The sequence below is a fragment of the Laetiporus sulphureus genome (genome assembly GCF_001632365.1).
Source record: "Laetiporus sulphureus 93-53 unplaced genomic scaffold LAESUscaffold_24, whole genome shotgun sequence".
In the NCBI taxonomy this organism is placed as follows: Eukaryota; Fungi; Basidiomycota; class Agaricomycetes; order Polyporales; family Laetiporaceae; genus Laetiporus; species Laetiporus sulphureus.
Window position 1 is genome coordinate 62,815 of NW_024468533.1, and position 17,036 is coordinate 79,850.

The following is a 17,036-nucleotide window of genomic DNA, read 5'->3' on the forward strand; positions in this document are numbered from 1 at the left end:
AGCCCTCAATTGAGGCACACGTTGAAGATGTGCTAAAGCCCTTCCCAGGGAAGGCAAACCAGGAATCCAGGACAAGATAGGATTTTAAGATGTGGGAATCCAGGGACATAAGGAACCCAGAGGATGTATCAGATCATGATACATCAGAACAAGAATTGGTCACTTTGGAAGAAGCACCACAATTTATGATTGAGGACACAATCACAGAAAAGTTAACAGACCTCTACAACAAGAAGTCTGAGGAAGTGGTTCATCTTCGACTTCAATTTTGTCTCAATCGAGCATATGAACCAACAGATCACCCAAGGCTAGAGCAGCTTGAAGGCAAAGTAGAAGGAATATGTCGAATCCTTCAAAGCAGGAAAGATTTCAATAAAGAAACTCTCAGGCATTTCGACAAAGCAACAAAACTTCCATCTGGAGAAGCAATCCAAATTGACTGAGAAGAAGGACATTTGGAGAAAGCCAGTGAATTACAGCCAATTAACCCACTTGGCACCAGACCAACAGCAGTTCCAATTGAGAGATCTATCTCAGACAGCACTGTTAGACTAGATTCTCCAGGAATCACAGCAGTCAAATGAGATCGACCACCTCACCTTCCTCAATTTATGACAGGAGGAACAATAATGACTGTTGCACAATACAATCCAGCCACTGGGCCACCGCCCCACCCAAAAGCATGTACAGATGCAGTATGGGCCAAATATCAGTCAAACATTGCAATATATGTGGCCTATAATACATCACAACCCAGACCACCAGCTACTAAGAAAAAGTGAATGGGAAAGATCAAGGAGTTTAGCGGAGACAAGCGGGAGTTTGCATCATTCCTATAAAGTGTTGAAAGATACCTTCATGCAAATGCAGGAGTCTACAATGATGACTTCAGCTAAATTGCCTTTGTACTCTCCCAGATTGACCCAGGATCTACAGCTGAACAATGGGCAGAATCCTGGGAAGCAGCCCAGATGGCATGAACAAATGATCTTGGAACCTACCAAGCATTCAAAACAATGCTCACAGAAAAATATGGTGGCATTGCAACCAAAGACCAAGCCTGGCAGGTCCTTCTTGAAGGAAAATACAAGCAGGACAAGCGAATGGTCGACGAGTATGTCAGATCACTTGACATCCTCTACCGATATGCTGAAATCACAGAGGACTACCCAAAGCTCATGCACTTCAAAAGAGGACTCAATGAGAAACTTGCAGAGAAGGTCTTCATTTTCACCAATCTGCTGGCAACATACAAAGATGTGTGCGATGCAGCCTGAAATGTTACAGACCTTCAGGACATCTACAGTGGAAAGACCAACATCTTCAAGTTCATCACAAGCTCTTCTTCAAGTGGAAGAAGGACAGAGCGAGATCCAAATGCCATGGATATTGACAGAATCTCAGAAGAAACCCATCAGAAATGTTGGGTGGGTGGACTCTGCTACGACTGTGAAAGATCAGGACATGTTGCAAGCAAATGCAAAAGTCCAGAATATGATCCGTTACAGAGACACGAAGGAAAGGCAACTTGACATGCCAAAACCAAGATGCCCCATTTCAGGATGAAGAAGTACTCCAAATTAAGCAGATCAGGAAAGACTTCCAAGCTGTCTAAATCTTACTCCAAGGGAAAGGAAAAGAGGTGACACAGGGTAAAAAGAGTTCAAAAAGATGATGATGACTCAGAATAAGAGTATGAGCAGTTGTCTTCAGAAGAATCTGAAAAAGATGAGATTTCCCAAAGCAAAAGTGAGACCTCTGAAGAAGAATCAGAGAAGGAAGAAATTGTTAACAGAATACAATGAACTCATCTCATAAAGTGCAAAACTGTCACAGCGATGCTGGACGAGAGATCAAAAGACTAAAAAAGGAAATTATTATGTGGAACATGTCACCCTGATCCCCCTGATCCCAAATGTGGCTAAAGAGCCTATCACTCACTAACTGGGTAGCAAGCATATGGAAAGGTGATAGAATTATAATGGAGCTTAGAAAGCTCAGTAGTCGACTGGGTAGTGGACGAGGAGAAACAATCTAAGGTTTCGTCCTCTACATGCTGGTCTTATATACATATACAGCGGGCTATCTTACCTAAGCTACCTATCTACGGGTATAAGCTAAGGGCCGTACATGAAATAATGAAATCTCCGGAAGTAGAACAATAAGTGGGAAGATCAATGGCTGCTGTGTGAGCATCATGCCTATCTTGATTTCCCTTTGTTCTCCGGTGTGAACATCATGCCTATCTGGGCTTCTGGCTAAACTAATAGGAAGCGGAAAGCTGATGCACAGCAATAGTTCTTGTTCCCTTTGTTCCCAAATGGGTGCCTCTATTGTATCCTGGAATAGACAGATCTGACCATATCATCTGCAGGTCTGGACCATAACATGTGGTGTGGACTATCATCTGATCTCTACGTGTCGCATCTGTGGCTGGGTGGCATGAGATATTGGTGAAGCACATGATCTGTGGCATGAGAAAAGTCACGTGTGGACTTTGTGGTGAGAATCTGTGACAAAAACAGTTTGACAAGCCACCAGAGATTCAGATGATTCGGATGAAGAGCCATCTGTTTAGTGATTCATTCCTGATGAAGAACTTGCAAGGATACAATGTCTTGACTCTGAAGAAAAAGAACTTCAGAAAAACATACGACATATTGAAGTCAAGGCACAAGAAGTTCGCAAGACAAACAAGCAAGTTCAAAACAGCAAAATGGCATTGGATTGGCTCACAAACTTAACCAAAATAGCTAAAATAAAAACATATATATCGTAAGAATGCCTATGATATGAGCTTTCAAATGGCACTTGGATGAAGTAAATCAGCCTAGTGATTGGTGAAATAAAAAATATTCTTTACAAAAGATGCATTGCAACAGTTTTGTGGCTGACAGTTTTAGATATAAAAATTCTCAACTTCAGTACTTTGTGTACCCTCCCTTTGCCCTCAACACAGCTCTAAGTCTGGCATACTGTTGATCAAGTTCTGACAGACAGAAGCCTCAATACCATTCCATTTCTTCTGCACCCTGTCCCAAAGTTCTGCAATTCCTCCAGGTGCATTTTCATATGCTGTCAGCCTTCTTTTGAGATGGTGCCAGAGGTGTTCTATGGGGTTGAGGTCTTGAGACTGTGCAGGCCATATCATAGTCTCAAACCCATGCTCCTCTAGCCACTTCCTGGCTTTCTTGCTGGTGTGCTTGAGGTCATTGTCTTGCTGAAATACCACATCCTCCACAGTTTTGCCCCATTCCTCTATGCTATTCTGAAGTTCATCCTCCAGAATAGAAACAAAACATAAAGGTCAGCATCCATCTTGCCATTGATCTTGCATGCATATCCAATCCCTTCCCAGCCCATACACCCCCACATCATGAGGCTTCCTCCCTCAAACTTGAGTGTCCCTTCTACCAGCCTATCACTGAGTCCCTCCCCTGGCTTCTTCCATGCCCATTTCCTCCCATCTGACCCTAACCTGTTGATTTTGGTCTCATCTGACCATATAACCCTCTTCCAATCCTCCACAGTCAGTGCTGATGGCTAACAGCAAAGTCCAGTCTTTCTCTCTTATGATGCTTAGAGAGAAGGGGATGTTTATGCTTTACTGCAGCCTTCAGACCAGTGCTTTTGAGCTTTCTACACATAGTCTCCACATGAAAGGGCTGGTTGACAGCATCTTGGAGAAGTTCAGTCACTTTGACAGCAGTATCTGCCTGTCCAGTGGTAAGAAGGTGAGTAGCATGGCAAATGATTCCAGGATTAAGCTTTGTAGGATGACCTCCACCAGATGTAGGCATGTTAGAATGATGCTCAGGGCAATTCTGAACACAGTGGAGTAATGGACTGCAGTAAGATGAGCAATCTGTCTGACAGAATGACCTTGATCAAGCAGGGAGAGAATATGGGCAGTCTGAGTAGCAGAAACCTTTTTCATGATGGTTGTGTTGAAGTTGAACAGTCTGTTTGGGGTTGATCAACTCATGTTGAAGTTCAACAAAGATCACATGATCAAAACTTGAAACCTTAAAGCAAACAAACTTCTGCAAGAGGGTACTTTTGTTTTCGGAGTTGTCAGCCACAAAACTGTTGCAATGCACTTTTTATAAAGGATGTCTCATATCTCACCAACCAGCAGGCCAATTTACTTTATTCAAATGCCATTTGAAAGCTCCTATCATAGGCTTTCTAATAATATGTATGTTTGCATTTTTGCTATTTTATTTCTTGAGATATAAGCCAAACAATGCAACTGTTGCAAACATTGCAACAGTTTTGTGGCTCACTGTATAAGTTGGGACTGGATGCACTTTGCGATGAAGTGGCTTGTAGTGTTTTCCTGCTGAAGTGAATACTGTGTAAGAAGAAAATGCTTGAAAAGTCCAAGCAGAGTCAAAAGGCACTGATGAAACCACAGAAGCGAAGCGTGTCTGCTGAAGAAGATGGTCAAACGAAGTCGGCGGCTGAAGCTGTGATAAGGAAATAATATCATCGTTCATTTCTGGGAAAGTAACTTCTAATAATGAGAGAAGAGCATGGCCAATGCTTGAAATGTCATCTCCCCCTCCAGCCGCTGGAGGGGTAGACTTAGAGGTCTTGTTGGCTCAGTCAGAGGGTGTCCACACCGTCTGTCTCACTGCTGGATGCCATGATGAGCTGGTCTGAGTTTCATGAGTTATCGACACTGATAAGACAGATCCTGAGGCATTTGCTGCCATGATCTCCTGAGGGGTAAGTGAGAAGGTCAGCTGAAACTCCGCGGGTGTAGTCGATCTGTGTAGAGTACCACTGGAGCCACGGTTGATCGAGGATACCGTCATGATTACTGAACTCCCACGTGTCAACAAAGAAGTGATGGTGAAACTGCCAGCCTCCAATCTTGACTGGAGTGTCCCTGCAACACCTGAGCAAAGGAACTGAATCTTCGCTGATTCCTTTGAGGGACCAGCGAGCACCGTCAGAATCGATTTCAATGCCCGCTTGTTCATATACCCAGCTCATAACAAGATTGAGCTCTGAGCTGCTGTCAACAAGAAAGGTAATGTCCTCATAGCTGAACTTCTCGTGCACAACTCCACTTGCGATGTCATAGAAGCATTTTGACCCAAGAGATGCTGCATTCGCAAATCGATGGAGGATTTACATAGCCTCCACTAGGTCTGCACAGATTAGATAGGCCACACCTGCCAAATCTCCACCTTCATCTGCTTCTGTGACATCTAGTAGCAGGCTGGAAGCACACCCAGTGACCTGCTGATGATCTGGGCTTTCAGGAGGAGATGTCAGGCTAATCAGCTCACCATTGTCAGTTTTGGCTGAGAACTCCTGATGCACCTTGGTCATGGAGGTGATGCGCTTCTGTAGCTCCAGTGAGGCCCCTAGGATAGCCCAAATTGGCAATGAGATCTCTGAATTCAATATGTGTGCTTGAACCTCATCGATCGAGACACTGTCTTGCAGCTGCAATGTGAATCTGTACCATGCCTCACTTCTGTCACCGTACTTGTCTTTGCCATCTCCCCAATGCTGCTCTTCTGCTTTCTTCCTCTCTCACTCTTTCCAACCCTCCTCTGTGTTGCTAGCATGCATCTGTGAGCCTTTCTCATGCCCCGATGAATCCCCATCTTCTATTCGTGTGAATGCTGTCTTGTCCGGTGGTGGCTGTATCTTGACAATGGATGGTCTCCCACTTCTGCAGCCTTTTGCATGCTTGACATCCCCTCCCCACAGTCCACTGGCCTTCTCTTCTGACTCTGTCTCCACAGAAGGCTTCGCCTTTGACCTCATGACAGCAGGAAAAGAATAGACCTGGTCTGTCGCTACCACAAAGACATTTCCTTGAATCACCTCTTGGGAATCCCATAACAATCCAACTCCCTGGACATCTTTCATTGTCTGGTGCAGTGGAAGGTCTCTATACCAATCCCCTGACCTTGCCTTGCTCTCTGCGATCAAAAGAGCCACAATTCCACCCTTCCCTGGAAACCTCAGAAGAAGGGTCCCATCGCAGCGCACCAATCTCCCATTGGATGCATACTTTATAATGTTTTCCAAGACCAGTCTCTCAGTCATAGGGCAATTGCACATACCAAATGGATGGTCAAGGTCTATGCCTTGAGTCTTTCCACACATGTAGCAGCTCTTCGACATATCCCCCTCTGGCTGAGGATACACTGATGAGCACACATGATCAGGTATGGGAGTCTGCGATCTTGGTGTGTTACTGGCTAATTGTGCAGCCTCCAACCTGAGGCTAAGCTGCCTCACCTCTGCCAGCAGCTTTTACACTTGAGACAGGTCTGCCTCCATATCTGTCATCACTTTCTTCATCTTCTTTGAAGATGACTTCCCTTTCCCTTTTTGCCACTTCTCTCATTCATCCTCTGAGTTGTCTGACTCCGAACTCGAAGATGAAGATGAATCACTTATATCATCCTCACTGTCCCCTTCTTCACTATCCAAGAAAGAACTGGAGCTATAGTCCATGTTCTCTTCACTGAATCGCTTTTGCGCCTCCACAATCACAATAGCCATTTTGGGTGGGTCTGTCTGTGTAAGCAGCTTTCCAGCAGCCTTTTCAACAGGCACCTTTATCTCACTCCTCAGATACTTTGATAGACCCTTGTAGAATAAGATATCCTGCTCCTCCTTTGTAATCTGCTTCTGATGCACAAGGTTCCTGGCTTTCACCTTGAATCCTCATATATATGTATTTGTCCAGAGTGTGGTGGCTCTCAATCTTTCACTTTCTTTCAGAAAATCTATGCAAGCATGAGGCTGAGCCATGATCTCTTTTATCTGAAGATGAATAGTAGAAACACAGTCACTCCTTCACCTTCTTCCAGTCTGTGGCCATGGAGTCAAACTCCAGCTTATATTTCATTCCCTTCCGCACATGCTCTGAACAATACTGGAGCACCATTGAAGGTAACTCCTCATCCTTTATCCCAGCCATCTTGGCTCTCACCTCAAAAGATGACAGGAACTCGCCAAGATGCTTGCCCGTGAAATGCGGTGTGTCTTTCACTCATGGCAGGGGCATCAGAACTTGGACAAATGATGAAGACATGTTTGGAACTATTTGAGACTGCTTACCCAATGCTAATTTTGCCATTGCTCAGGATGATGCTGACGCCACTCTCGGCTGCTCTGGCAATGGGGATAAAGATATCTGATGATCAGCTGAACTTGCTCTGGGTCCCAAGATCATAGAATGGAGCTGATGTGAGGATGGTGGGACTAAGTGATAAGTCCTCGATGTCTGTTCCGGTGCCATGATGACAGCTGCCTAGAATCTGATCATTTTCACTTTTCCAGTGAGATTATGTCGAGCAGAGATCCTGCGAAACCCCCTGTGTCAGTCACCAGTTGAAGTAGAGTTAAGTAGCAGAAGCTAGAACTCTTATGAGAGGTTCTGAGCAGGTCGTCGACTACAGAGAATTGTATATATAGTTTTTCATTTTTGAGTAGTGCCGTCAAGTTTCTGAGCTAACCCAGTAGAATTAAATAGTCACCAGTTATGAGTACGTGAAGGTTCACAATATATCTGAGTCCATGAGAGATGAGACTTGTGCACTACAGAGACTTCTCAGAGGGGGAGAAAAACTGCTCCATTCATAGGCGGGAGTGCACCCTTTATACATGCTGATTCTAAAGAACCTTACATGACATGAGGTGAGACGTGACAGAAGTACACGGTTGCATGACGTGGTTATTGATGGAATTGGAGTGCTACATGCCAAATATGGTTAAAGTAATGAAAAAGTTGGGGAGCCATCGTTCTGGGCATACAGACATCTTCCCCAAACCATTCTAGCATATGGGGTCAAAGTGCATTGAATCGGTGAGCTCAGTCATCACAGGAGATCATATTTTTGAATCGCAGCCTGCTGCCCTTAAGCATGTGATCATCACCGTGAGCCTCACTTTCACCTTTGCATCCTCACCCGCATGCCAGTCTGGTTTTGTGGATAACACTGGTAGAGTTGAATGTAAAGTAGTAAGCTTTAGTCCAAATGAAACAAGTCTGAAGTGAAAAACTAATGATTATACAGCACCATCACGAATCTCTCCTACACTGTCAAAAAGTCATGTTAGAGGATGAACTGGTGGAATCAATATAATGAACACACCTTGCTCACTGAAAGGGCAGCAGCCTGCTCAGGTGAGATTATCTCTTCGCACCACGATAACTGCGATGGTTGGACAAAAGGGTTGAGATGAGCCTGGGCCTTCTGGCAAAATCAAGTATACCATGTTTGCGACACAGAGTCAGAAAAGGAGTGAAGATCATGCTAATGAGGGGAGAGTATTAGACAGCTGTGAATGGAAAGGAGCAGCCACTTACCAGTGCAGAAAGGAACTTGTGTACAAGAAACTCGAAATCAGTGGATGGATCAAGAGGCTCTGCCTCATGCAATGCCTCCCACACAGAGTATACTATGCCCATGGCAGCATCTTTTAGGTCCATTGCCTATGCATAAAGAATAGAGGTTAGTGATAGTGACCAACGAAGGGCTTAGGAGAACAGTGCATCTTTCATGGAGAAGCAGCGGGAGTTGCAGGATGCTGAGAGGAAGGGGGGGTGGCAGGGTCACCCATCATTGAGCTGAGAGAATGAGGAAGAGGGAGAGGTAAGTTAGGCATCATCAGAGGCTGAAGAAAATTTTAAACTGGTTAGGCTCGGCACATGAATGTGTCATTAAAACCTGGCAGTATCATCCTCTACCATGTGGCAGAGCCTGTTGGCTTTCTCAGGAGGCCAGTTCAAATGACTCGGGCAAAACTTCTGGTGCAGGACCGAAAGCAAGATAACTCCGATTGAGGCTACCAAAACAATGGATCTACAGCATGAGAGCTGAGATGAACACAGTTGAACTACTATACACAAGGAAATGGAGTACGCAAAGGACAAGTCAAGATGTTCTAGGCTATGCAGTGTTCCCCTCTGGCCCAATGAAGGCCTGAATGAACCTAAGACACTCACTAATGTAAATCACCTCAACCACCAGTCGCACACACTCCTGCATATAGATTTGCACCAACAGAGCATTGGGCACAGTTAAGCTGCAGACCTCACTAAGGATCCACTCAGTCTCTGCAAGAGATTTGGCAGCTGCAGTCAGAACATATGAAGAGTCAGCCAGGAAGGGCTTGTGACTAAGAAAGTGGGAAGCTTACAAGCAGGAGCTGAATGAATGAACATTTGAAGTGTGACACTCAGCAGCAGACACAGGAGTGAGCATTGCAATTGGAGGGCATAATTATGCAGTCCTCGTCAACCAAGCACTTTGAGCACTGCCAATCACCAAGTAAGCAACAAGCCCATATATGAAAAGAGAATTGCACACACCTTTGTATATGGCCATGGCTTTCCGAAGCTCAAGAGCATGACCTGGACATGCTTCAAAAGAGCGTGAATGGCAATATAATATTCACACAGCATATCTGACTCAGAAGTCTTGAGGGTAACCACGGATGATGCCGTACTCACAATGGATGCTGAATGCAACAGTGCCTTTGAAGGTCCCACAACCACTTCTGATTCACACTTGATTGTGCCCTGCAGAATTTCCGCAATCATGACAGAGGCAGCAGAGGGAGGAGGAAAATGCTTTAGGTCATGTTTGGCCCACTGGTTCTCAATCGGACAGGTCCACTCAAGGAATGCATGGTTGTGCTGATCAACAAAGAGATCACCCTTGACATAGGCCATCAAGAAGTGATTACAAGCACAGGCATGACCTTCAGGAAGCTTGTCAACATCACCATGATTGGCAGATGCAACAATCTCCTGCATAATCTTGGTCATTGCAGCAGGAGTGCAAACTCAGTCAGCCATCACATGAACATCGGCATAACCAACCAGGGAAGAAGGAATGACTGCAGGGAGCCAGTTGTAGTCAAGGCTCGCATTCAACATAAGCCAGTCATATATCAAGTTAACCTCATGAAGGAGCGACGAGGTGTGTTTCAGATAATCATGAGTCAGCTGGGACTGTGAGCCACAGCATGAAACACCATATGATAGATTACAATGCATGGTACTCACTTCATAAGCAGAAAAAGACATAGCCCAGCTCTGCCAGACCACCTCAGGGGTCTCAGAAGCAGGTGAAGTGCCAATGAGGTTATCCAGTCACTGAAGCAGCAGAATGCTAGGACCGTCATCAGGATACACATTGCGAGCATGAGCAGAGAGGCTGAAGACACTGTCAATATGGGACATAGCGACAAGAGGCTAAGGAATCAGAAGCAGAGTCATCCAATCTAAAATATGGGTGCACAATGGACCAGGCATGGTTCAGATCCTAGAACAAGGGAGGTGATACTCACTGAGATATTCTGTGATTAGAAAATGCCAGAAAAAGTGTCTGCCTATCACACTATCGGATAGCAAGTTGCCATGATCTGGGAGCATCAAAGTCAGAGCTGGAACAGTCCAGAGTGAGCGAAGAAGGCTTTGCTGACTGCCTGGGAGTGCAGAACCACGTGAAGGACTCAGAAGGAGGACATGAGGTGCAGAAATGATGAGCAGGCTGTTGGGAAGCCTGGCCCTTTATGAGATGCAGCACGAGAGCAGAAACTGATGACTTAGGCAACTGGGACATGAGCAAGTGTGCTAATTGAGCAGGACACTGATCTGCAGACTGACGGACCCTGGCAGGGCTGGGCTTCCCATTCCCTGACTGCAAAGTATGAAGAAGGAGCAGGAGCGAACGATGCAACATGTTTTATTGGATCAGAAATTCATTTTATGATCAGAAACACATTTCAATGACCTAGCTGGCCCATTTCTGACCCACTATATAATCTATCATGTACATAAAACCTATAACAGAGTTTTCCCCACCAAGCAGCACTCAGTTCTCATCTCATCTATGCTAGGACATCGTGCCCAACTATGTCTACGCCACATGTGATCATGTTCTACATCTCTGGGATTCTTGACACTGAGAGCGGCAGCACTCTCAGTAGTAGCCTCTAGCTTGACTTGGGTTTCAGCTACATTATTGTGTTCTCATATCCCACACTATCGCATTTCGCTCTCACACCACCTATCATGAGTTCTGAACCAGGTTTCCATCCCCATCAGACCCTGTAGCCTCGCTAGTGCCCAGACCTGGTCCAAAGTGCTAGGGAGTACTTGCTAGATGCCCAGAAGTTCATCGTTGGTGCTCGATTCAGTTAGAAGCACTCAGGGCTTCATCATCGATGCTTGAGCTAGCTCAGAGGCAATTAAAGTTTCATCATCAGTGCTTGAGCCAGCTCAGAGACAATTAGAGCCTCATCATCAGTGCTTCACCAGCACTTTCCAGATATAGCAAGTCTTTATGCCACTGCCCAGGCCTTCAGCCACCACAGTTTGTGAGTACTAGAGTTGCCAATCGCATTCTACACACACACACACCCCACATTCCAGCTTTCAACTGTTTTCCAGTCAGAGGCATCCCTCTAGTTGAACCCATCACTCACCGATCCAGTTTGGCAAATCGATCCATTTCAAGCAACACAGCTGAATGACTCACAGCTGCCCATCACTGTGTTATCAGCTGAAGTTTCCTGTGACTGTAGCCTGAAGGGACCACAGATGGAGTGCCCCAGTTTGCCTTTCAAGTAGGGTTTGGTTAGGAGTGCTGCTCATGGCCAGGACATGGTTAAGCATATCACTGCATCTGAGATGAAGCAGGGGGGACCCAGCATGCAGGCATGGGTCAAGATCCAGCTGAAACCATTGGGGCAGGTCAGGCAAGGTGTTCAATGAGCAGATGGGGTGTCTCCAGAATGAGGACAAGAGAATTCTGTGGTATGGGATGACCACTGGGGTGAGTTCTCAGGAACTGCAGTGAGCGGAGTGTAACATGGGTGAATGGCGATTAAGGGATTCACAATGAGACATGATGGAATGGTCCACAGCGACAGGCCCTTTAAGAGATTCAAAATGAGATGAGTGAGATCAGCTAATGAGTTACAGGGCCAAGTGTGGTCCAATATGTAACTGGGTCTTGAGTGAGTGGGTCCCAAGAATGCAGTATAAAAGGGTAGCATAGTTAGGTAGGTAAGAAGAGCTCGAATGGTGTATCTACAAGCTAAAGTATGTGAAGAGGCTTGCGCAGTGGTGCACAGAGACAGTGGTCTCCTCTCCTCCACAACCTACCACTTCTACTTCACAAACTAATCAAGTTCTTTGCTTTCACTGTCGAACTCACTTGACTGACCACTGGGACATTGCCACTGAGACAGTACATCCACCTCCTGAGATTCCTGTTCTCTGTCCGGAAGTCATTAGACTCACTCTGGAATCATTCTATCACACGTATCTCACATACATCACCCCAGCTCGTACACTCTATGTGGCTGCTGGCCTTTTGACTGCCTTGTCTGTTCACCTCTTCACCATATTTTATATTTGGCTCTTGCATCGCCTCTAGATGCAGACCTTCCCTGCACTGTTCCCCCTTCATCCCACTTGGTTGTTTGCTGTCATTTCACAGCTAGCTGAGTACTTGCAATCACACTGTCTCTATTCACCTTGGGCTGCAGTTGCAGAGACTTCAGCTGATAATGCTTTGAGGGGTGGCTGCGAGTCATTCGGTGTTGTGCTTGAAATGGAGCGGTGAGTGGTGATTGAGACTAGGGCAGTATCCCTGACTCTGGATAAGTTGAGAGATGGGTGGATCATGTGTATGGATTTAGTAGAGTGCGACTCGAATGAGCAGGCATAGAGGTGTGAGGGTCAAGTGGTGATGTGGGTCTTTGCCCATCTAAGCTAGTGTCTTTGAGCACTATAGGCAGCTCTCCCCAGCACTACGGACAAGGTTTGGGCACTCCCTAGATCCCCAGAGCATCTATACTATGCTTCCCAGTGCTACAGATGAGGTCTAGGTGCTTGCTGAAGCTATGGAGTCTGATAGAGATGAGAATCTGAGTTGTTGGAGCTCATGACTGATGGCATGACTTATCTGGGTGCTACTCGAGTCGTGTTGTGGGCCACTTAAAGAGAGTGCTGCCCTAGCTGGTGTCAAGAGCTAACAAAGCATCAGTTTCAAGCATAGATGGGTAGAACTGAATAGGGCACTCCACCCTATTGTGAGGACAATGTAGAACTGAGAACTGAAGGGTGAACACTTTGTTATTTTCGTGCTATGTACACAAGCCATTATATAGGTGTAGAATAACATTTTCTAGTGTAGCAGAAGACATTTCCGATTCTCTGAAACAGTCCTTAGATGTTCCCCACCTCCTTCTCCTCATCACTTGCAGTTGGAAAACTGGAAGGTATGGGCTCTCAATGGTCTGGTGGTCTGCTGCCCTGTGAATCTCTTGCTTAGAGTGCATTCTCATTTTCATTCTATCAAACTCCTTCTGCTCCACCCTTATTCTTTGTTCTTGTAATCAGTGGTGCTAGCATGCAGGTCCTGGCTCATTTCCGAGCCTCATGTGTGACCCTTCTTGATATTTTACTGCTTCCATGAGTTCTCCAAAGTTGGAGGTCCTTGTGCTGTTCTGCCTGGAGTATTCTGCTTGACAGATATGCATTATTGAGTTGCATGGTCTTCAGCTGCTCTTCCAGATGGGCTTCTAAATGCAGAGCTTTTCAGTGAATACCAGTGCATATTGTTTAAGCCCGGTGTGTGCTCATGTCCTGGCACAAGTAAAGGATGTTATGATGTCAAACTGGTAAGATGCTCAGGGCATTTCTATTTGAGGAAGTACTGTGCTGATAGAGAGCAGTTGCAGAGATAATCATGAACAACAGGGCACCATTTATTGCACCCCTGAAACACCTTCACAAACAATATGAGATCATCCATATTCAGATCTCAGTGTACAACTCACAAGCCAATGATATCATGAAACAGCAGCACTTTGATGTTCAGAAAGTGGCTATGAAGGTCTATGATGAAGGGAACACAATGGACTGGCCGAAGGTCATACATGCTGTTTTCTGAGTGAAATAGGTGTCTATTCAAAAGAGTACTGGGCAGTCTCTGCACTTCATGGTACATGGGGTAAAACCAGTATTTCTGTTCAATCTCACAGAAGCTATGAACCTCTCTCTGATGACCAATGAGCCAATATTTGACAGAGCAGCTCATCATGATTTATGCTCGACAACTACTCAAGCAGCACGAGGATCTGCAGGAAGTTCAGCAACAGGTTCAGGCCATGCAGTCCAAGTCAATCAAGCAGTTTGAGAAAGCTTTCAAGAACATGGTCCATGAGTTTAAATTTATGGTGGGTGACCTGGTGTTGGTACAGAACTCGCAGTTAGAAATGGATCATAATTGAAAGTCAAAACTGCACTATGTCAGGCTGATGGTCATGGTCTGATTCAATACAGAGAGGTTATACATTTTGACTGAGCTGGATGGTTCTATTTCAAAGCACCACTACATGGCTTTTAGAGTAATTCCTTACAGATCCTGGATGAATGCCCAAGTATCACTACAGGATGTGCTACATCAGGACCTGGGTGAGATGCAAGAAGACTTGGATGCAATTGAGTGAGAATGGGAAGCAGAGAAACCACCTGAAATTGAAGAAGTCCTGCTCAAGGAGGATTAGGCAGTCTCTCAAAGGGTCTGCACAAGGAGGCTGTAGTCGAGTTTTTCAAGCCATGTCCAATGCAGATGTGATGAGGAGTAGAAATTGGGGCTGTTCACAAGGCCAGAGAGCTCATCTTGGAGATGCTCATGTTGTTTGAGAGATTCAGCAAAGGCATGAAAGAGGCAGGCAAGAGTGAAGCTGAATTTGGTGTTTGGAAGAGACACCATCTGGAGGTCATGTATCAGGGTGAGTAAGGCAACATGGTCATGACAGATGAAGTTGTGGAGTTCAGCCTTCAAGTCAATGGCCTCCTCCTCCACAGCATCATGGATCGAAGTCTGGAGATTCTGAGTCAAGCTGTCTTTAATAGTTATACAGATGTGATCAAAAATGCATTTGTACCTGGCCTCTCACTGGGTGAAACAATCAATAATTTGAGATGATAAATGATAAAAATATTGAAAAAAAGTTCAAATCTTTTAAGCATCTTCACTGTCAATTTTTGATAAAAGTATATAAAATATTTTTAACATCTTTTGTTGAAAAAGATGATGAAAAGATTGAAAGGAGATTGCATAAAATATTAATAATTATTTCTTTGATCATTTTACAATCTTTCATATAAAACTATGATGAAAAGTTTCAAAAACAAATTCCCCTTTTTTTGATCAAAGATGATAAAAATATTGTGACTATGTCACACTCTTATTTTTATATACTAAGCTAATACTAAGATCTGGAGGTAAATACTCAGATTTATATATTAGCGCTGCACTAGTACTATAGTCATAAGAGTAATACTAACATTTCAATGTTAGCAGTATGCTAATACTAAGATTTAAATGCTAGTACTATGCTAGTATTAAGGTCTGAAGATTAGAAATAAGCTAGTACTAAGGTCTGCAGATTAGTACTAAGGTTTGAAGGTTAGTACTATGCTAGTACTAAGGTCTGGAGGTCAGTACTAAGGTCTAAATGCTAGTACTAGCATAGTACTAGCATGGTATTGATCTCTAAATGTTAGCACTAGCTTAGTACTAGCATTTAAAATTTAGTATTAGCATACTGCTAATATTAGAATCTTAGTCTTACTCTTCTGACTATAGCACTAGTATAATGTTAACACATAAACCTGAGTATTAACCTCCACATCTTAGTACTAGCTTAGAAAACAAGGGCGTGACACAGTCAAAATATTTTCATCATCTTTGATAAAAAAAAGTGAAAAAAGATTTTGAAACTTTTCATCATAGTTTTGTATGAAAGATTGTAAAATGATCGAAGAAATAATTATTAATATTTCATGCAATCTCCTTGCAATCTTTTCATCATCTTTCACAATAAAAAATGTTAAAAATATTTTAAATACTTTTATCACAAATTGACAGTAAAGATGCTTAAAAGATTTGAACTTTTTCTTTAATATTTTTATCCTCTTTCACCTTAAATTATTGATTGCTTCACCCAGTGTCCAGACTATTAAACATTGCAACCAAGACATCCTCCATGATGGAAATTTTCATGTAACTGATTATACTTACGGTGTGATCTTGGCTGGTTGAAATGATTGTCATCATCATCATGAGTCATGTGAGAGGTGGACACTACAGGTGTAATGAAAACTCACAAGGCTTGATTGACTGATATCAGAATCATCATCATTCTCCACTCTGAGTATCCCTTTCTCCCTCTCTCATTCCATTTATAGAAGCACAACCTCAAGTCTGAGATTGAGAGCACTGAGGTCTGATGACCCACCATCATCTTGAGTTGCACGAGAGGTGGACGCTACAGACTCAGTGTAATTGCACCTCATTTGGCTAGACATGAGACTGGTCTCTGGCTTAGCAGTGCCACTATGAGGTTGTCTCAAATGAGAAGAAGACAAGTCATCCTCACCTATCTCCCTGATTGCACCCTCGATGATCAGGACCCAACTTACAGCTCACCATGAATCAGGAAAGATGCAAAATAAGGTAACGAAAAGCATGAAAGATATAGCACACAATGTCTGCACTAGCCAGAAAGGCTCAGTAGTAAGAGGTCACTCCAGGGAGAAACAACTGCAAATGATGCTGATGCATGGCTTTACAAATTCATATCCAGCAATGACGGGGTGCTGAATCTCAACCCAGGGAGGGTTGAAAAATGCAGGAATCAGGATTAAGAGACAAGTTTGATCATACACGAGTTAAGAAAAGTGGAGAACAAGGCACCACGGTCACATGCAGTGATGGCTATGGAGGGTGTGACTTCACTGTGACTGAAATTTCTTTCTGCCCCTTTCCTCTACACCACTGACACTAGAGGAGGCTTGCTGCCTGCTCTAGCTCAGGACCTTTCATGCTCAATTCCAATTCCTGCATTTTTCAACCCTCCCTGGGTTGAGATTCAGCACCCCGTCATTGCTGGATATGAATTTGTAAAGCCATGCATCAGCATCATTTGCAGTTGTTTCTCCCTGGAGTGACCTCTTACTACTGAGC

The 17,036-nt window shown here is 44.3% G+C and overlaps 2 protein-coding genes across 2 annotated transcripts; one reads left to right on the plus strand and one right to left on the minus strand.

Moving 5' to 3' along the window:
• Nucleotides 1–4,668: 4,668 nt before the first annotated feature.
• LAESUDRAFT_714693 (uncharacterized protein) lies at nt 4,669–6,955 on the minus strand (the record flags this gene model as incomplete). The annotated part of the gene is made up of 8 exons (XM_040907087.1): nt 4,669–5,114; nt 5,184–5,261; nt 5,301–5,378; nt 5,565–5,978; nt 6,016–6,036; nt 6,090–6,173; nt 6,441–6,690; nt 6,836–6,955. The coding sequence occupies 8 exons, from the start codon at nt 6,953–6,955 to the stop codon at nt 4,669–4,671; spliced, it is 1,491 nt and encodes a 496-aa protein (XP_040763423.1).
• A 6,772-nt stretch (nt 6,956–13,727) lies between these two features.
• LAESUDRAFT_634137 (uncharacterized protein) lies at nt 13,728–14,057 on the plus strand (the record flags this gene model as incomplete). Its single annotated transcript, XM_040903434.1, is given in 2 exon segments — nt 13,728–13,943; nt 13,962–14,057. Coding segments are annotated over 2 exon segments (312 nt in total), but the record flags the coding sequence as incomplete, so codon positions are not given.
• Nucleotides 14,058–17,036: the final 2,979 nt, after the last annotated feature.